The sequence below is a fragment of the Lolium rigidum genome, chromosome 6 (assembly GCF_022539505.1).
Source record: "Lolium rigidum isolate FL_2022 chromosome 6, APGP_CSIRO_Lrig_0.1, whole genome shotgun sequence".
Lineage (NCBI taxonomy): Eukaryota > Viridiplantae > Streptophyta > Magnoliopsida > Poales > Poaceae > Lolium > Lolium rigidum.
In genome coordinates this window covers 10987281-11008585 of record NC_061513.1, presented here as the reverse complement: position 1 = coordinate 11008585, position 21305 = coordinate 10987281, and the positions used below count along the sequence as shown (strand labels likewise).

Here is a 21305-nt window from a genome sequence, read left to right as displayed (position 1 = left end):
GCATGCAAGAACATAAACAACATATATGATAGATTGATAATCAACTTGACATAGTATTCAATATTCATCGGATCCCAACAAACACAACATGTAGGATTACAAATAGATGATCTTGATCATGATAGGCAGCTCACAAGATCTAACATGATAGCACAATGAGGAGAAGACAACCATCTAGCTACTTGCTATGGACCCATAGTCCAGGGGTGAACTACTCACACATCGATCCGGAGGCGATCATGGTGATGAAGAGACATGATTCCCCTCTCCGGCAGGGTGCCGGAGGCGATCTCCTGAATCCCCCGAGATCGGATTGGCGGCGGCGGCGTCTCTGGAAGGTTTTCCGTATCGTGGCTCTCGGTACTGGGGTATTCGCGACGAAGGCTTTAAGTAGGCGGAAGGGTAGGTTTAGGGGCGACGCGAAGGGCCCACACAATAGGGCGGCGCGGCCCCACCCTTGGCCGCGCGGCCCTGGTGTGGCGTCGCCTCGTCGCCCCACTTCGTAATCCTTTCGGTGTTCTGGAAGCTTCGTGGAAAAATAAGACCCTGGGCGTTCATTTCGTCCAATTCCGAGAATATTTCCTTACTAGGATTTCTGAAACCAAAAACAGCGAGAAACAGACAATCGGCTCTTCGGCATCTCGTCAATAGGTTAGTGCCGGAAAATGCATAATAATGACATATAATGTGTATAAAACATGTGAGTATCATCATAAAAGTAGCATGGAACATAAGAAATTATAGATACGTTTGAGACGTATCACGCCCCTAAACCTACCCTTCCGCCTACTTAAAGTCTTCGTCGTGAATACCCCAGTACCGAGAGCCACGATACGGAAAACCTTCCAGAGACGCCGTCGCCGCCAATCCCATCTCGGGGGATTCAGGAGATCGCCTCCGGCACCCTGCCGGAGAGGGGAATCATCTCCCGGAGGTCTCTTCATCACCATGATCGCCTCCGGATCGATGTGTGAGTAGTTCACCCCTGGACTATGGGTCCATAGCAGTAGCTAGATGGTTGTCTTCTCCTCATTGTGTTATCATGTTAGATCTTGTGAGCTGCCTATCATGATCAAGATCATCTATTTGTAATGCTACATGTTGTGTTTGTTGGGATCCGATGAATATTGAATATTATGTCAAGTTGATTATCAATCTATCATATATGTTGTTTATGTTCTTGCATGCTCTCCGTTGCTACTAGAGGCTCTGGCCAAGTTGATACTTGTGACTCCAAGAGGGAGTATTTATGCTCGATAGTGGGTTCATGCCTCCATTGAATCGGGACGAGTGACGGAAAGTTCTATGGTTGTGGATGTCTTGTTGCCACTAGGGATAAAACATCGATGCTTTGTCTAAGGATATTTGTGTTGATTACATTACGCACCATACTTAATGCAATTGTCTGTTGTTTGCAACTTAATACTGGAAGGGGTTCGGATGATAACCTGAAGGTGGACTTTTTAGGCATAGATGCATGCTTGATAGCGGTCTATGTACTTTGTCGTAATGCCCTGATTAAATCTCATAGTACTCATCATGATATATGTATGTGCATTGTTATGCCTTCTTTATTTGTCAATTGCCCAAGCGTAATTTGTTCACCCAACATCTATTTATCTTATGGGAGAGACACCACTAGTGAACTTGTGGATCCCGGTCCATTCTTTACATCTGAAATACAATCTACTCGCAATTGTTCTTTACTCGTTCTTCGCAAACAAACATCATCTTCCACACAATACGTTTAATCCTTTGTTTACAGCAAGCCGGTGAGATTGACAACCTCACCGTTACGTTGGGGCAAAGTACTTTGATTGTGTTGTGCAGGTTCCACGTTGGCGCCGGAATCCCTGGTGTTGCGCCGCACTACACTCCGCCACCAACAAACTTCACGTGTTCCTTGACTCCTACTGGTTCGATAACCTTGGTTTCTTACTGAGGGAAAACTTGTTGTTGTACGCATCACACCTTCCTCTTGGGGTTCCCAACGGACGTGTGTCTCACGCGCCATCACTCACCTCCTTCGTCGCCTGACTCTCCACCTTCCTCTCTGATGTCTCCCACCTCTCCTGCCTCACCTACGGTGATTCCTCCTCATCCCCTGTCTTTTACACTATTCTCGCCGTCCTCGTGATGTGGATGCTCCGCCTGACATGCCTTCTACTTCTGGTGTGTCGTCTTCTGCAGTCCAGCCGACTCATGATCTTTGTTCTTGGACTTGTCCCCCACCTGATCGCTATTCTCCTACTCGCTATGGTCTTTCCGTGGTACTTGAGCCGGAACAGGCGATGTAGAAGCAGGATGGCCCCGTCGGCGAGAAGACCCTCGTCTCGAAGCGGCAACCTCAGGAAGCAAGGAGGGCACAGTCGAAGAAGATGGCAAGAAGGACCGTGGAACCAAAAGAAGACCTAATGGAACCATCAGGCGGAGGCACATCAAACGAAGATGGGGCAACAGAAGAAACAGGCAGAGAATCTGCATGCCGATCAGAAAAAGCACGCACCCCATAAGGAAAAACAGGAGGGACCATAAAATTGAAGGCGCGGGAACGATCAGAAGGAGGCCGACCACGACCTCGACCACGATGCCGATGGCGAGGACCGGCGCAGCAGTTACATCCCGCAATCCACAGCTGACATAGGCATCCCCAATGGGCCTGCCGAAGAGGGTACCCGGGGTTTACTGAAGGCCCACGAGTCGACGAATATGAAGTTCGGAAGCCCAATTAGTTATCAATAAGGAAAGATAGAATTGTATTAGGAAATAGAGAGATTTGTAACTCTACGGGTTGAACTCAAAGAGTCTCCCGAAATCTGTAAACTTGTGTATCACGAAACCCTCGGCTCCGCCTCCTATATAAGGGGGAGTCGAGGGACGAAGAGAGGATCGATTTCATTGTCAACACAACCCTAGTTTTCTAAAAGTCGAGCACTTTTCCGGCTGAAACTCTCGAGATCTACTTGCCCTCTACTTCCAACTAAACCCTAGTCTACAATCCGTAGGCATTGACAAGTTAGTCCCTTGTCAACAGCGATGGCGCGGACCGGAGGAGGCGACACGGAAGGAGGGCAGCCATGCCTCCGGCTAGAAACAGGGCGGCTGGTCATTCTAAAACCTGCATAGAAGGAGCGCCACGCATGAGAAAATCTCCAAACACGAACTAATCACAGAAAGTAGAGAAATTAACCAAGGAGAAGAGACCAAACCTGGCCGACGGGGATAGCTGAGCGGCAAAAAATAGGAGGCACGGCAAGCACATCGATATCTCCGATACACGGCTGGAAGAACAATAAGCAGAGATTCAAAACAGACGACCGACTACGACAGAGAAGTGGGAAGAGGACACGTAACATACGAAAGACCAGACGTGGCACACAATCACCATCTTGACCGAGCAACCGGCAATAGCCGAGAGGTAAAAACAGAAAAGCACTGGCTAACAGGAAAGAGCCGAAAAATCAGGAATAGTCTACCGGAAGAAGACCGGTAAAAGAGGTTAAAGAGGCACGGAAAAAAGGAAAAGAAGAGGAGAAAAGGGCAAAGAAGTGGAGATGGCACACGGAATCTCGCGCGTATACAGTTCTAAGGGCATACGCGTCACGGAAAGATTGGGTAAAATTAGGCCTCTACAGTAACTCAGATCACTAACAGGCCGTTATTTGTTCCGTCCTTAATGTATGTACTAGGAAGATGCGGGGCACGCCGCGCGCCCGCGATGGGACAACGTTATTGATTAATCGGTTAATAATAATGTTGGAGATACATGATCTGTAATATAATATTGTTGTCTAAAGTTAATGCAGAAGAGAGCAAGACATCAATAGTATTTTTTCCCAAATAAAAGAGACGACCGACAATGGAGTTATTGTAAAAGAGTAAAAAAGTATAAAAATATTAAATTACAGGTGAAAAAGTACCCACCCTCAAAAATTTGTTGAAGGATAGTTACCGTGAGGAAGTTACAGATGAAAGTGTGAGGAAAAACTACTGCCAAACAATGTAGAAGGGACAAAAAAATGAAATAACTGCTCACGAATTACGGACAGAGAAGTATTGAGCGTGGAAGAGATACCATGGGGCAACTACCATGAAAAATTACAGCTGGAAAGTTATATCAAAAATTAATGTCAAATAATTGGAAATTACCACCAACGAAATGCTGCCCAGAAATTAATCACCAACAAACAATTAACGTAGGGTTAAATACCATCGGAAAAAAGACGGTCGGAAAGTTGTGTCAGAGAATTACCAGGCAAAGAGGGGAAAATACTATTCCCAACTGATGACGAATTATGACTATCGAAGGATTAAAAAAAGAAATTTAAAAAAGTGGTGTTTCGAGCATAGAAAAGTTAGTGTAAAAAATTACGACCCAAAAGTTGTGTTGAGAAATCACCATTGAATGATAAAAAGAGGTATTAAAAAAAACTGCCGTAGAAGTAAAATGCGCTACGCAAGGGAACTTACTTTAAAAAAATAACGATCGAAAATGGTAACTAAAAATTGCACAAAAAATTATATATATACAAAAAAAAAAGGCAAGCATCTATGTGGCAAGTTGTGATTGGAAGAAAATGGAGCTCTACATTAAAAGGTTACGGCCCAAAAGTTGTGTCGAGCAATCACCATTGAATGATGAAAAGAGGTATTTTAAAAAATAACTGTCGTAGGAGTAAAGTGCGCTATGTAGGGTAACTACCGTAAAAAAGAACGATCAGAAAATGGTAACTAAAACTTGCACAGAAAAATTATAAAAAAGAAAAGAAAAGGCAAGCGTCTATATGGCACGCTGTGATTGGAAGAAAATAGAGCTCTACAATACCTTATGTGGAACGCCGAAGGAGCTCTATTTGCTCCACCCTTAATATATAGTATATAGATAGATCAATGTACATTCACCGAGTAGAAAAGTTCGTGCCTATATATCTTGTGCATTGCATTTATCCGACAGTGGATGTCGCTGTTTTTTGCAGAGATAAATGACGAATGTATGTGTATTCACGTTACCAAGGTGCAGAGAGAGAGTATAGAGACATGAAAGAGGGGCACTGAAAAAATATCTAGTTTACAACATGTAAATCAGTCAAATGTACAGCAAAAGCGTGGCATCTCTAGCCACAAAGTTTTACAAAATTTTCAGCAACAACACGAGTTGATCAGATCTAGAAATGTACATAACTGTTATGTACATATACCAAACACACAGCCTAGAGTAGTAGAGTACACAGGGCATCGAAGACCGACCAAAGTCGCTCTCTTCTTGAAGGGGATCCAGGATCAAACGTGGTCTGAAAGGACCGACGCGGAAATCCTCTTCAAGGATGAACACACTTTGGAGATGTCTGATTCAGTGTGACCAGCTGATACGAACAGGCGGATTCCAACCGGAAGCTTGCACCTGTCCAAAGTTGACCTCTTCGATGCCACGACGAAAACCGAATCTTCCTTCAAAGCCTATTGGAGAAAGGATTTGTGAATATGTGCGCATGAAAATTCAGGTACCTCGCATCTGGAAGTATCACCGAGCCCATTCGAACATACCTGATCGGCAATGGTTTCGAGAAGATCTAGGTCAGTGGTTAGAGACCCTGACGATTTCTTCAGCTTGAGGAAGACGATAGGTGACAGAAGATGGCTAGAAATTTCAAGCCCTGGTGTACCTGACAGTCCTGCAATCAAATACATAAAAGGCATCAAGGTGGGTGACCATACAACAGGTAGCAGGCACATATCATGGGTTGCACATCTAACTCCACAAGTTGCTAAATGGCAAGTCAAACATCTCTACCTTTATGCAGAAGAGCAACGTTGCTCCTTAGGTTGGCTAGAACCGAGGGATTCTCCTCCAAATAGTTTACAGCAGAAAGTGCCGCAGTGGCAAGATATGGTGGCAGAGAGGCAGAGAAAACATAGCCAGCACTGCTTAGACGCTGCAAAAATGTAACTCCTTAATCATTCAAAACTCAAAATGTTTAAAGACACAAATTCTGTTTATCTTGATGTTTCAGCAATCTGGAATTGCATCTACCTGATGATCAACAACTCTGGCGCTTCCTGTACAGAAGCCACCATCGGTAGCTAATGCATTTCCCATTCCAGCAGTGATAATATCAATTTTGTCAATCTGTACAATGTAAGAAAATTTCAGAAATAGAAAGAACCAGGCCAGGATCCAGCTCTTCATGTTTGCAGCAGAGTATTTTCTTTTTTAACACTAGGAGTAAACACCAAATACTCACTGGAACTCCATATTGTTCAGCAAGGCCCCGTCCAGACTTGCCAAGAACACCAAACGAATGACTCTCCTCTAAAATAACACGGAAACGATATTTCTCCTTCAATTTGATTATCTCATCCAAGGGGGCAATTTGACCAGAATTCTGCAGTCACCACAAGAGGGGGTTTCATCGGAAGGTTTATATCTAAAATATTTCATGGGTTTACAATCAGCATAACTATTTGAAGTTGAAAACCTGCACAAATAATAAAAAACCTACACTTATCTAACACAAAATAATCACAAAAGGAAGCAAAGCATACCTGGTAGGTAGATTCCACAACAATGTAGCGTCTAATATTCTCAGTACGTTTGTTCCGACGAGTAAGTTTTTCCAAAGTGCTAGCGAGTGAAGCCATATCATTATGCTTGAAATAAACAACAGTACTTCTTGAGAGATAGAGACCATTTTGCACTGCCCAGTGAACACCTTCATCACTGCAATGAACATACAAAAATGGCTTCAGCCCAATTGGCAAAAATGATATTCAATGCAAATTACTAGCTGGGTATAAGCTGGCAAACTGAAAACGTGAGAACAAATGTCTGTCCGCCTGAAACCAATATGCTATATTGCATATCTAATCCCAACAAATTAAAAGGAAGATTTACTCACGCCACTATGATATCTCCTTTCTTACAAAAGGCGGGTATCACACTGAATATGGTAGATATCCCATACGAATACAAAATGGAGTCCGGCGTTCCCAGGAAGTTAGCTATTTTTGCCTCACAGTCAAGGTGGACATCTGCAAGTGTTCCGCGTTCAAAAGTAAACTCCTCCATACTCACAGTAGAGGTAATTGGCTGTGAACATACACAGAAAATATACTAACCAATTGTTCCATAAAAGCCACGTGGACCACAGGATCCAACGCCATATTTCTCCAACGAACCAACACAAGAATCCTACATGCCACTCGCATTTATAAGATATTCTGGACGAATTTAGTTGTCAAAAATACTTTCAAAGTTTAGTTACGACTTACGGTAATTTTCTCATTGCCTATTAAACCAAGGTAGTTTGCTGATGCAAAGTTTACAACTTCCTTCCCATCAATGGTTGTATGTGGTCCAGCAGCACTGTATAAGAAATCAACTTAGCAGTGTTAGCCGTGGTCCCCATAAGTCAAATAAAGGGCCTATGACATATGTCGAGCAACTGCACATATCCTGAAATCATAATCTGGCCCTGCTGTAAATATATACATTTCATATTCCATGGATCTCAGCAAATCGAATTAGAATAGATCGATCCACATACAAGAAAAATCTCTAGCATGATATCTGCCGATGGTGAGCTTTGATTAAAACATAATATCATTTGCATAAACTTCTGCAAGAGGTTCTTTACCATTATCTATTTCTTTTGCAGATACTTACACAATAACCAAGACGAATGACAACATAGATGTTCTATGGTAAGAATTACTTAGCAGAGCAATACGAATGCTAGGAGTTTGCAAGTTATTCCTAAAATTTATAGGTGCACGGGCACGAAACAGCGATAGGAAAAGAGAAAAGGAAAAAACTACCAGCACAAATTTAGCAAACCGATAGGATTACATCTTACGAAATTAAGATATCACACAAACCTTTCCAAGATTGGTGCCTCAATTCGGGCCCCCTCTTTGATTGGAGGACACAAAGGTTCTGGTTCCCATTCATCACATAGCTCATCGACTTCCTGCGGAGATAAAATTCCAAACTCTTACGAAAATGTTTCATGATGCGATGACCAATACCAATACCAATACTTTGAACATGAACAGACAGTGGTCCATGGACAGAAAACCAATCTACCTTTTCACTAAGTGGCTTCTTTGGAGGTTTGTAGCTCTTCCTAGAAAGCTGAAACACTATGACTGCAATAAGAAGTCCTTCCACAACCAAGTGACCTGAAAAATGACAGCACCTCAAAATGTCAAAAAACTATACCAACACCGTCATCATATGGATAAAAGAGGCTTACCATCGATATGAACACCGAAGACGACCGCACGGGCAAGAGGAGCGTTGAATGCAGCTGAGACACGAGCAAGCACTGCCGTGGTGGCATTGACAATCGGCAATGCCATGTCCATTTCCTAAGTCTATGGCGAGCTTTTTCTAACACACGATGAAAACCTCAGCCTTTCAAACCTGTCAAACAAGATCGACCACAAACAAAAACAGAATGTAAACTTAGAATCCACACAAATCTGAACCAAAGATTGGACAAACACAAAAGGCCTTGTTTAACTTAGACTACTTATGCAACAGCTACATGAAGAAATCGCTTGGATCCAATCTGAGAGCGACTCAATAAAGTTCTTAACTTTCCACTTTCTGCACGCCCGTAATCCAAATCTCACCCGCAACGAGGGGAGGTCCAGCAAAATAAAGCTGGCGAAAGCCTAGCCCTTGCTGCCCCAGACCCCGATGCCAAATCCAGCCACAATGCCATGCCTAGACGATGCCAAATTGCCAATCATCTTCTTCTGATCATCTGATACTGTGGTTAGCACAGGGTGTCATACTCGTAATGCAGGTCTTGTCTCATGACGAGGGGGGGTTAACTGGCATCTAGCTTGCTCAGTCTTGAGCTCTTTACTCCAACTAACGACTGAACCTTTTGCTGTGACAAGAGTATTTTTTGCTGCCAAGCCATCACTCATCAGCTTCTCACTTGACCTGGACGACATGCTACAACTCAAGCTGCTTACCTCTGCAACTTGGACTATTTTCTCTTGTGGAAACGAGATGACCTGATAACTAATTAACCTAGCAGAACAAATCGATCAAAGAACATGTCCATGGCGCATACATGTGCAGGCCTAGATCTGACGGGAAATCAAGAACCCTAATCATGGCGCCAATCAAGAACCTACAACTAGCTGGAGGGGTGGAAAGAGAACTCACCGGAGCGAAAGCCAGCCTTCCAACGTCGGAGGAACTGCCGGCGGCCGAGGGAGGTTGCGTTGGAGGCGACGGCGACGCCGGGATCTGGCGTACGAGGGAACTTCGAGGAGGCGACGACGAGGAGTCGGCGGCGGGATCTGGCAGCGTGGGGAGGAGGCGGTGGCGGTGGTCTTGGCCGCCGCAGTAACTTGGAGGAAACTCAGGTCAACAAAACGAGAGGAAACTTGCGCCTCATAGCCAATCGTCGCGCTTCTCTTCTAGGAGGTGGATTCATATTCATCCACACGCACTTTGACATGATGATCCGTGCGATCCAACATCTATGCTTCTCCTGTAAATTTGCTATACGAACAAGTGTAGAGATTTGGCTATAGTCTACTATTATATGCTTTGTGCTTACATTTTTTACATAAAAGAAACATACTTCTAATTTTATGGGTATAATATTTACTCAATTATCCGCTTCCGACCCGAGTCTATCCCGAATCCGCTGCATGTCCGCAATTCGATATAATCCGCATTCGGATTCGCATTCGATAATTATCCGCTCCGATCCAAATTCGCTACAAAAAATAAGGTACATGATATGGAAATAGCGATATCCGATCCGTTTACATTCTTAGGACTAATGGTGAGGAAAATCCGCTACCACACAAAAATTTGCGTAAACAGCCCCCAGCCCAAATCCCTTCGGCCCAATTATTCACACATGTGTGGTTCACCCAAAAAAAGGGAAACATTCTGAAGCTTAAGGGCCTTTTTGATTCGAAGGATTTCAGAAGCACATGAATAATATGTTATGACATGTGAAATCCTACATGAATTAGTTACAGAAGTTGTTTGGTTGCACCGCAGGAAAAACTCAGGAAATTTCTATAGAAATTGGGTATATGCCATAGTTGTCATAGACACATGGAAAATTTTCCAAGAGGTCTAACCTCTTGCTAGAAATCCTATGGAATTGTAGTATAGAAACACAATCCATTGAAATTTTGGAGGGTTCAATCCTTTAAATGAAATAGCCTCCATAGGAAAAAAAATTACTAGGGGTAAGAATCCTACAAAATTCCTTCGGGGATCCTTTGAATCAAACAAACCCTGAATCGATTTCGTCTCCCTCACGTGGCCGCCGCGTCACCGCCTCGTTGGTGGCACTAGCACATAGACGACAGCCGATGGGAGGAGCTATACATATCCAATTAGGTTCACTTAATATTTTAAGTGAGTGAGAAGGAATGTCATTTTTAATCTCATCTATAGTTAACGCAAGATAAGAATGATATAGTATGTACAATACTCAAGTTCTAGCCAAGTGAACATCTTCTAGACAATAGGTACCGTATCAATTTGTTGAGAATGCCGAGGCCGGCGTGAATGGCGACAATACTGAGTCAAGCGATGCCTGCATATTTTTCAGTGTCGAACTAGCATTGCATCGGTGCCATAATGGTGTTGCGGTGAGTTTTGTTTTCTTATATTTGTGTTAACTTCATCCCCCCAAAAGTGTGTGTGTGTGTTCTGCAATTGAGCCAACATAAGTTTTGACTTGCCTATAGTTTTGAACTTAATTTCTTAGATATGACTTGTACACTTAGGTTGAAGCATTCAATGTGGTTGTATTTCTGCTATAATGTTTATATATCATAATGTCCTGTTAGGTATGGTAACACAGCTCTGAAGTGTACATTTGTGATTGGCAAAGTTACATTTACTTGTAGTGCAGTTTATATACGTGTTTTTAGACTCGGTGGAAAGCCATATCATAGGGTATTTGGCCCCAAGTTCAGACCAAACCAGGTGTGTGCGTGTGGCATGCCACTCAAAGTGTGGCAATCTGCACTATGCTTGCTGCACTACTTTGTATTGTTCCGACGAGCATACGATATAGTTCCATTATTTTGCATTAGATAAATAAGAGGTATACAAATACCAGTCCAAGTATGCAAGATGAACATATATAATACCTCTAAAACATACGAAGTTATAAACCAACATAATAGCCACGTGCAATTTGGCCAAGTACTGTCACACAACAATTAATTGAGTAAGTATGTAACTGCAAAGTATATTGCTTAGTTCTGCTGAAATAGTACTAATCTATGATATTAGTGCATTAATATTGGAATAGATCTACACGTCATCTCATCACATGAAACCTACACAATTTATTCATTGTAGTTCTCAACAGTAAGGGAATTCCTGAGGAGACATTCTGTATTGCTAAAGAAAACTCCAAACTGTTTTGTACGCTAAGGTTCGTATGCGAAAATACTATTGCACACCATGTCACGTTGTCCGAAGGTAAAGAATATGCGGATATTGTAATACATATGCGATGTGAGGTAAAGAATATGTCACGTTGTCACGTTGTACCTCAATGACCATAAAATACAGAGAACGTGCAGTCTGTCAACAAAACTCTTAACTACTTGCTATATATTTGGTATGTTATATAGCTGAATGCACCCTCGATTAGTCGACGGCTAGGATTGAATTCTCCTTTGATCACTTAGGAGGTAAGTGGAGGGTCTTAAAATTTCTGAATGTGATATTGTAGATGATCGCTGGTTCTGCCCTATTATTTTCTTGAATCCTAACATAAGTAAATATCTGACGCGGTCCAATTTAATAACAATGGATCATAGAGGCAATATTGCATGTTGGGTTGCACGGATAATCACAGTCAATCTCTTTGACTCTCCTTCCATGGTGCCAATCTCCAACAGCCTCTGAAATGGTCTGCTCCACGAAGCAGAATTGTGATTAGAAAAAATAGAAATATATATGTCAATCCAATCAATGGTGGGGGCAAACAAAAAAAAAGGTAACACATATAACATGATTTTGCGGTGGATATTTGAACTCGCTACCTTGTTTCCAAGCCTCGGGGAGACTGCTGAATTCCAGGAGACATCGGAGAGTGTCTGGCAGTGAGTGAAACACGAATCGATGAACAACCCCCAGTCCTCCTTATCTCCGGTAACCTTCAGAGCATCCACCATCGTGTTCTTGAACCCTATCAACAATGCACAAGGGGAATGTCTAGCACTTCAGATGACCCAAAAGGAATCGGTACTCGATGACAGAAGGAAAAAAGAAAAGAAATGCATGAACAGGCTAGGCTAACCATCAAGAATATCAATTTGTGTGGAGTTGCAGTTTTGGATATTATCCTTGCAACTCGACCAAGACTCGTCAGGAGCCGATGAATCCGGTACAAGAACATTTTGTATCTATGCAGAAGAATCATCAGTAGAAAAATAATGATTTAACCTGGACAGGTGGATGTGAAAACAAGAAGACGAAATTGTTGAAATTTACCTGCCACGAATCATACCCGGAGTTCAGAATAAACGTGGGTGTGTGAATGCTCTTGATAAGCTCAGCCGGGAAGAAACACTGATAGGAGAAACATTATGCCAGGCAATACTTACATGGGATAATATGCTGAGAGAAAATAAGTGTGTGGAGCAATTCGAATTGTACAGTTGAAACTACCTGGGTTGGCTCGTTGTAGGCAAGGCAATCCTTGGGCAACACCTCTCGGACATTCTGAAATAAATTCAAAAAAAAGAAGAGACATGGAAAAAAAAACTCCATCGTAAGATATGGTGGCATCAATTACCTTCTGAAATCAGATAAGAAATGACTTATAAAAGTTTTTGGAGTGTAAGAAAGCTAACCTGGAGGCTAACAACTTCATCATAAACAGCCCAAAAGGACCTTTTTCCAGATATATCCTTCCTGCCAGAAAAAAGGTGCTACTTTAGTTCAGGTCCAGTGCTAGTGGATCACAACTATCTTCAATATCCTTACACGTCAAGAAAAAACCCAGCATCAGCAAGGCATTTAACTGAAACCTCCTGCGAAAAACGTGCACTAAAATCGTCGCAATGTAGAAGTGTGGATAGACCACCGGCAGAACAGCCTGTAAGGATAGCCTGAAATGTGTGAAAAATAAGGCCATTTCACATCTCACATGCCCTTGTTCACAACTAGCTAACAGATGCTCCTTTCTGAAATTGCGAGAATGATATCTATGTATTAATGGTTCTTCTAGTAGACTTATACTACTAACTGACAAAATCAAGTATGACCTGTGTAGCATTGTTGAGTCCTTTATCCATGAGTTCATCAATAATCGCTTCATAGATGCGCAATCCTCTGAAGTGGAGTGTGGCTCCATTCTACACCATTACCAACGAAACATTCACCACAAGCAATGATTGATGGCAGCATTGTATCAGAATTTAGTAAAATCACCTCAGATTGGCCTTCGCCATCCCCAGAGAATGATGCCCCATCGCAATACCGCGCATATACCTTGTTCCAGTTGTAGAAATCTAATGGCACGCCGATAAAAATTAGTTGAAGGAAATACTTAAACAAGGAGACCATGCAAAAAAGGGACTAGTTGCAATGAGAGAAGCATCAGTGATTACTAGGATTCTGCAGCTGATCACCATCAAAGATCCCAGCACCGGCGAACATCACCGGTTTCATGAAACTTGACGAACCGAGGTCAGTCATGCTGCGGTCGTAGCAATCCTTGAGTGTGCCGCACCAGGCTCCCCCCTGATTACTCTCAATGAAAAATATACAAAAGTCAACAGATTACTCTACCTTGAGACTGCTTACTGAACATCCCCATCATGCAGAAGGTGTCTGCTTAATCGCAGCCGGAAATATATAGGACCAGGATCTCCATCTCAGAGTAGATTTTCAGTTAGCAAAATCATACACTAGTCCACGTAGTATGGAACACTGTAAGATCATACTATTATTCACTCTGCTTGCTATATTTTTTGAGACATGAAAAATTAAAAAGAGAAGACATTTGGGCAAGGAACGAGAAAATATCAAGGGAAAACCAAGTAACGATAGAAAAAAAAAACGAAAACCAAGTGAAAACATGTTTCACAGGTTTCTAAAAAATATGAAACCTTTTGTTCTTTTGTTGTTTTGTTGTTCTTCTTCTTTCTTTCTTTTCCTTTTCCTTTTTTTTCTGTTGGCTCTTGCCTTTTGTACTTTGGTTTGCTCCCGTCCTCTTGACGGCTTCTTCTAATATATAATGACGCATGCTTTGGCATGTGTTCGAGAAAAAAAAATATGAAAAATGTTGGTAAGGTGATGTTCTACTATGTCAAGGTCAACATAAATTTCATTTAGGAGGTGTGAGGAACCCAAAATCAGCAATGAACAAAAAAAAACGTCGACCAACGGGGGGGAATGATCCCTCCCTTAGCTATACGTTGTTAGGTAGGATGAGACTCAAATCAGCAATGAACAGGTGACAAAATACTATACCATCACTATTCATGCGTAACTTATTTTTCACTTACTCCCAAATAAATGTGAGTTTAAACTTGAAACTCTACACGTTTGTTACAGAACATCACCTTCCTACCAATACCATTTTTTGTTTTTGAGATTTCTGGTGGGAAATGGGTGGTGATACTACCTGTAGATGGATGATCCAGCTGTTGGACCCGTCGCCGGAGCCTCTCTGCAGGTGGTATCCCGGCGGGGTCCCGTCCAAGCACACTGTCATCCAGCAACGTCAGCCAGTAACAAAAAATGGTAACACGTTGGATGAACACTGGCGTACGTTACGTACCGGCTCCCTTCTCTGCGGCGCCGGCGACGATTGTCAGGTTGACAGGAGGCTCGGCCGCCGCCCGGGAGAACAGCCCAAGGTGGAGATGGCCGGATGCAGGCGTTAGCAGCAAGAGCAGGGCCAGCACTGTCGCTGCCATGACGGTGAGTCTGCTGGCGCGGTTGGCCGTCGGACGGTGGCACTGCTGCTGCCGGAGGAGGAGCGGCTCGGTGGCTGTCACCGTTGACGCCATGGCCGTGGAGGGCAAGGTTTTTGATGTTTCGTTTAGAGCATTGGAGGCTCCGGCTGCACCAGTTTGGCTTCTTCAAATTGTAGTGTCGATCACGGTCTCTTGGAATCCACTCCTCAATTTGGCGCCTACCCAAATGCACAAACAAACCAGCCAAAACTTCAAGCTAAAAAAAGCTTGACCCATTTAAAATGGTCTAATGAATACGAGTCCAATCATTCCAGTTATGTCATGTAGTGAGTGTAAATGTTACAAAAATGAGGATCCAAAACCCCTACGAATAGATCAATTCAGAACGGATTCAGTTGAACAAAAACAAAAATGAGGATCAATCAGGATGGGCAGTAAGGATTAACCCCAGAATCACTCTCAGAAAAAAGAGCAATATAATCTCATCAACCGTCTAAGATAACTGGGACAATCTCAACATGGCTGGTCTTCAGTCGGTCGGTACAAAGCAGCAAAGCGACTGACTGGACCATGCACACTACAGGACACCAGCCAAACAGTTCAGAACAGAACAGGTATCTCATCTCAGAATCACTCCCAAAAACTAGAGGTTTAATCTCCACATCCCTCTCAGAAAACAAGGACAATCTCAACGTGGCAACACCAGCAAACCGTTTCCATGCACACAAGCAAGCACATTACAGGACACCAGCCAAACAATTCAGAACAGGACAGGCATCTCACCTCAGAATCACTCTCCAAAAGCAGAGGAATAATCTCAACATCCCTCGGAAAATAGGGATAATCTCAACGTGGCAACACGAGTCAGTCCAAATTCAGTCGGTCGCTACCAAACAACAACGCGACTGATCAACCGTGCACACAAACACACACTACAGGACACCATCCAAAAGAAAAGAAAAAGGGCTTGGAGCAGAAGAGGCATCTCATCTCATCTCAGCCTGGATTTATTTATCTACACACCCCATATTCACATGAAGACGTGCTACCCTCCTCCAGATCACCATTTCATCCTGCATCGGCAACCTTGGAGAGTAGGATTCCTAGTGAGAGCTAGTGGCGTCATCTAACATCTCGTGTGTGGCACTGCTTCCGTGCACAAAATCTTGGCCCACGGCATCGGAATCCACCACCTCGGGCACCAAATCTCCGAAGTCGTCAGGCGATGATGGCCTGAGAAAAACAAATGTTGTCCGAGTTTACTTATCACAATCCACGAAGGGTGAAATCACAAGTCCACCAATAGTAAGAATTGTATGTGCTCTTACCCAGGATCCTGGAGGACAGGCGGATTACTGACAGCATCATGCAAACCACTATTTTTGCCACGTGACTTCCTCTTCTTCTTCTTCAGTTTCTGCTTGTTCTTCTCCTTCTTTCTGGACCTGGGACGCTGCTGGTGGCTCTTCACTGAGTGGTCGACCGAGGTGACAGGGGGATCGTAGACATCTGGGGCCCACTTCACGCGCCGGACTTCAGTTGGTGATGCTTCGCCACTTCTCTCACGACCTCCTTTCATAGCGGAGACAAGCCTTAGTGTCGGCTAGACAGAAACAAAAAAGGGAATAGGTGTTAATAATTCGAAGTCAAGAGAGCATGAGAACATAAATCAGAATGCTGCAACAATTACGTTACCATCTTATCATAAAGTCCAAGCTTAAATGTACCAACACCAATACATCAGGTAGGAAAACAAGCCTACAACGCTTGACTTAAATAGAAAAGGAATAGGTGTCAATAAACTGAAGCCAAGAGAGGATAAAACTGCATATGGTACAGGTCAAGATGCTGCCACAATTACATTACCATCTTATTATCATAAAGTCCCAGCTTAAATGTACCAATACACTGAACCAGGTAGGAAGACCAGCCTACACTGCTAGATGCTTATAATTGGCTTCAGAATCGAAGATAAATTGACTGAGCACATCGAACAAATCAACCAAAACTTCTTTAAATTCACCATGTATAGTCACTGTCTCTGAACTTCTATACATTTTTCACCTGGAAAACCAACGCCAGGATATAATATCATGGAATATCTCTACTTCTGATGCCCTCCCCATTTTCCCTTTAACTAGTGGTTACTCAGACCCAGAGCACCCCTTTTCCACTCATAGAAATAATATCCATGACATAGAGTATGCTAACAGCATGCTGGGATAGCTAAAGAAACACGGCATAATTTAACAAGTTCAACTCACTGGAAAGGACGACGAAGGCTCATAGGCTGAGGAGTCCTTTGGTTCACTGTACTCTGAGACTACATGGGACTGAGAGTTCCCATCACCTCCTTCGCCTCTCTTTCCTCCTGGACTGGGAGAACCTGGGATATCCATCTCAGTCTCCACAGAATCACCATTCATGCATTGCTCATGAGTTCCATCCTGGCTATGATGGGGTTTCCCACAAGAACATACAGTCTGCCCTGCTGGAGGAAGTGTCTCTAACAGAACCGGGCTATCCTCACAGACAAAAGAGACGCCGCCACCCTCCATCGGTACTGTTTCAGAATCACAAGCCAAATCACCCATGAAGTCGGTTGCCACTACAAGAAAGCAGTTAGATATTAGTGGTACACATAGAAACTACATATCATCAGTTGATAAAACATATGGTTCACACCCAAGATCTGATCGTAGATCTCTTTACTCTCAAGCGTGTGATTAGAATATGTTCAAGGGGTCATAAGAATCGATGATAAGCGACAGGTTTGACTTCTGATCATCTTGCCGTTTGGTAAGGTAGGTTAAATTCAGAGCAGACAAGTTTTGTACGATGAATTTGTTGAGCAAAATAGCAAATTGACAGGTCAGTTTTCTGACCAACTTGACGTTCATCAAGCAATGTTAGATTCGTAACCAGACTGGTTTAGCATAATGAACAATTTTCAACAGAGTAACTACAACGCGTCGAGGATGGACATGAATGATACCAGCAACACGTTCCACTAACTCAAATACCAAGAACAACAATGCAACCGCCATACAGAATCTGAGAGCAACAAACCAGCAGAACTCCTACTCTGCTCATGCTCTTGCAGACTGATGTTACATTACCAGGAAGAAAACAACACTAATCAACTTTAGCCACCGATGGTTCATCTTGCAAACAACTAACAAGAAAGGATTGAAGGATCAGACAAACACGCGGGTCACGGCATTTGCTGAACAAATATTAACTACATTACGCTGAGATGGACAGGAGGTAACACGTTCCCTAATTCAAATGCCAAGAATGGCAATGCAAATGCTATAGAGATATCAGCAGACAACAAATCCGTCAAATGTATCTGCCCTACTCTTGCCCTTGGAGAGTCTCGTTGCATACTTATTACATTACCAGAAAGAGGACTACGCTGGTCCTAAAACACCTTTCGCCAGTGACGGTTCAACTTTCTGTGTAGAGCTTATTAGCAATTGAAGTCCCAGTTCCCCGTTCTCCTACCTTAAGAACTCTCTTGTTCTCGTTCCGTCTAAGGCATTCAACTACCGAAGCTGGCTGATGTAACCCTAGAAACAAGCGCGTGATCGAGGACGTTCTGGATGATTACCATGGCATATGATCCCTACTAGTAGTCAGCCAGTAGTCTGGATGATTACCATGCCTGGGTTTTCTGGGTGATTACCATGGCATGATCCCTACCAGTACCAGGACACTCGAGGGTGTTAGGTAGCCAATGCATTCCATGAATGCACAAAATCAGTTCTGCGGGCATAAGCCGCTGTGACCATTACCTGCACTCAGTGGAATCAGTCGCAAACCAGTAAAGCCAGGCGCCAGCAGGTCAGATCCAATCCGCAACAAAACCCTAGGAATCGAGAAATGCCACCGCACTGACCAGAGAGACGAGTCGGGACGGGGAGCGAAGACGATGTTAGGCAGTAGCAGGGGTGAGACTAGCTGCGTAGGGGGAGTCGAGGAGGGGGTTTAGGAGGAGGAGAAGAGATTGGGATGCCAAGTGGAGGAAGGGGGAGAAGGCTTGAGGCGGTGGGAGCAGGAGGCGGAGGGGACGAGGGCGTCGCCGAAGGGTGCGGCGCCCAGCGCCGGCTGCATCGTCGCCGGCGCGCGGGCCCGCTGCCGCCGCCGCCGGAGGGGCAGCGACGATGAGGAGGAGGCGGCCGGCCGGAGAAAAGATACGCCCGCGCCGGTGAGATCTGGATGGATTCAAGGTTCTCTTCGCAGGCGTGCGAAGACGACGACTGGGGCAAGGTTCGGATATAGGCCGGAGTGTCGGAAATATCCAGGACACTGGGCTTTGTGGGCTATCATATGCAAGGCCTAGCCAAGATCGAGGCCCGTGCAGGTGCTCATAAACTTTCTCAGAAAAAATGTAGCTGCTCATAAACTTTTTTTAATTAAATTCTAGAAAGTATGTTGTTGCTGATTTTTTTTAGCTGTCGTAACACATATACCTAAGGGTGTCAAATTACCCACAGGTACCGGCATGCGCAGGTGCCATATCTGTATGAGCAGAGTATGGATATATTTTTATATCCATTAATTGTACATACCCTACTAATTAAGCTATGGGTGGAGCACGGACTTGTACACCCTATCCGTCTATTGTTAATTTGTTATGTGATACATCAACAATATATTTTTATTGATGTTGACTTATGAGTTAAAATATAGGATTGTGATTTCTACATTTTGATAATTGTTATGTACTCATTGAAGTTAAGATAATTCTCTTTTTAATCAAATTTGATATCCGATACATGTAAAATCGTGAATAACTTGTGATAAGGTGTGGTTCGATCTTCTCAGTAAGCAACGGTGTTGATAATGATCACGGGATGAACACAGCGGAGATAACTTGGTGATGAAGTGGATGATACCTTGTATGACGCAACGAGATCTCTCGATTGGTCCATGTCGCCAATGCAACAGATCTCAACCCTGCAAGATATTCGCAACTCCACACACTTGCGCACGTAGCTGTGATGTCTACGCACGCTTCTATTCCGAGAATATTTCCTGTGTAGGATTTCTGAAACCAAAAACAGCAGAAAACAGGAACTGGCGCTTCGGCATCTTGTTAATAGGTTAGTACCGGAAAATGCATCAAAATGATATAAAGTATGGATAAAACATGTAGATATTGTCATAAAAGTAGCATGGAACATAAAAAATTATAGATACGTTTGAGACGTATCAAGCATCCCCAAGCTTAGTTCCTACTCGCCCTCGAGTAGGTAAACGATAACAAGGATAATTTCTGAAGTGACATGCTACTATCATAATTTTGATCAATACTATTGTAAAGCATATGAGCTGAATGAAGTGATTCAAAACAATGGTAAAGATAATGACTAAACAACTGAATCATATAGCAAAGACTTTTCATGAATAGTACTTTCAGGACAAGCATCAACAAGTCTTGCATAAGAGTTAACTCATAAAGCAATAGATTCTTAATAGAAGGTTTTGAAGCAACACAAAGGAAGATTTAAGTTTCAGCGAGTTGCTTTCAACTTTCAACATGTATATCTCATGGATAATTGTCAACACAAAGTAATATGATGAGTGCAAATAAGTAAGTATGTAAGAATCAATGCACACGATTGACACAAGTGTTTGCTTCTAAGATAGAAAGAAGTAGGTAAACCGACTCAACATAAAGTAAAAGAAAGGCCCTTCGCAGAGGAAGCAGGGATTACTCATGTGCTAGAGCTTTTTATTTTGAAAACATGGAAACAATTTTGTCAACGGTAGTAATAATTCATATGTGTTATGCATAAAACCTCCTATAAGTTGCAAGCCTCATGCATCGAATACCAATAGTGTTCGCACCTTGTCCTAATTAGCTCGGATTTCCATGGATTATCATTGCATTACATATGTTTCAACCAAGTGTCACAAAGGGGTACCTCTATGCCACCTGTACAAAGGTCCAAGGAGATAAATCGCATTTGATTTCTCAATTTTGATAGATCTCAACTTGAGGACATCCATACCGGGACAACATAGAAAACAGATAATGGACTCCTCTTTAATGCTTTAAGCATTCAACAACAGATAATATTCTCATAAGAGATTTGAGGATTAATGTCCAAGCTGAAACTTCCACCATGATACATGGCTTTGGTTGGCGGCCCAATGTTCTTCTCTAACAATATGCATACTCAAACCATTTAACTCATGGCAAATCTCCCTTACTTCAGACAAGACGAACATGCATAGCAACTCACATGATATTCAACAAAGATGTAACAGGTTGATGGCATCCCCAAAAACATGGTTACCGCTCAACAAGCAACTTATAAGAAATAAGATACATAAGCAACATATTCTTTACCACAATA

At 43.0% G+C, this 21305-nt stretch overlaps 3 protein-coding genes across 3 annotated transcripts; all 3 read right to left on the bottom strand.

The window, feature by feature from the left end:
- Window positions 1-5052: 5052 nt before the first annotated feature.
- On the bottom strand, window positions 5053-9292 carry LOC124665868 (long chain base biosynthesis protein 1a). The gene is made up of 13 exons (XM_047203231.1): window positions 9182-9292; window positions 8253-8422; window positions 8084-8178; window positions 7876-7967; window positions 7270-7363; window positions 7117-7189; window positions 6897-7029; window positions 6544-6718; window positions 6243-6383; window positions 6032-6127; window positions 5792-5933; window positions 5545-5672; window positions 5053-5457 (listed from the first exon to the last, which is right to left on the bottom strand). Exons 2-13 carry the CDS (start codon window positions 8362-8364, stop codon window positions 5281-5283), a joined length of 1458 nt encoding a protein of 485 aa, XP_047059187.1. The 5' UTR covers window positions 8365-8422; window positions 9182-9292; the 3' UTR covers window positions 5053-5280.
- Window positions 9293-11806: 2514 nt separating this feature from the next.
- On the bottom strand, window positions 11807-15030 carry LOC124662162 (pectin acetylesterase 5-like). Its single transcript, XM_047200039.1, has 12 exons — window positions 14799-15030; window positions 14643-14725; window positions 13624-13756; window positions 13445-13524; window positions 13279-13368; window positions 12998-13122; window positions 12865-12925; window positions 12680-12733; window positions 12503-12580; window positions 12309-12414; window positions 12052-12197; window positions 11807-11920 (listed from the first exon to the last, which is right to left on the bottom strand). The coding sequence occupies exons 1-12, from the start codon at window positions 15028-15030 to the stop codon at window positions 11807-11809; spliced, it is 1302 nt and encodes a 433-aa protein (XP_047055995.1).
- A 666-nt stretch (window positions 15031-15696) lies between these two features.
- LOC124661488 lies at window positions 15697-19057 on the bottom strand. The gene is made up of 4 exons (XM_047199348.1): window positions 18735-19057; window positions 17202-17545; window positions 16266-16540; window positions 15697-16170 (listed from the first exon to the last, which is right to left on the bottom strand). Exons 2-4 carry the CDS (start codon window positions 17529-17531, stop codon window positions 16041-16043), a joined length of 735 nt encoding a protein of 244 aa, XP_047055304.1. The 5' UTR covers window positions 17532-17545; window positions 18735-19057; the 3' UTR covers window positions 15697-16040.
- Window positions 19058-21305: the final 2248 nt, after the last annotated feature.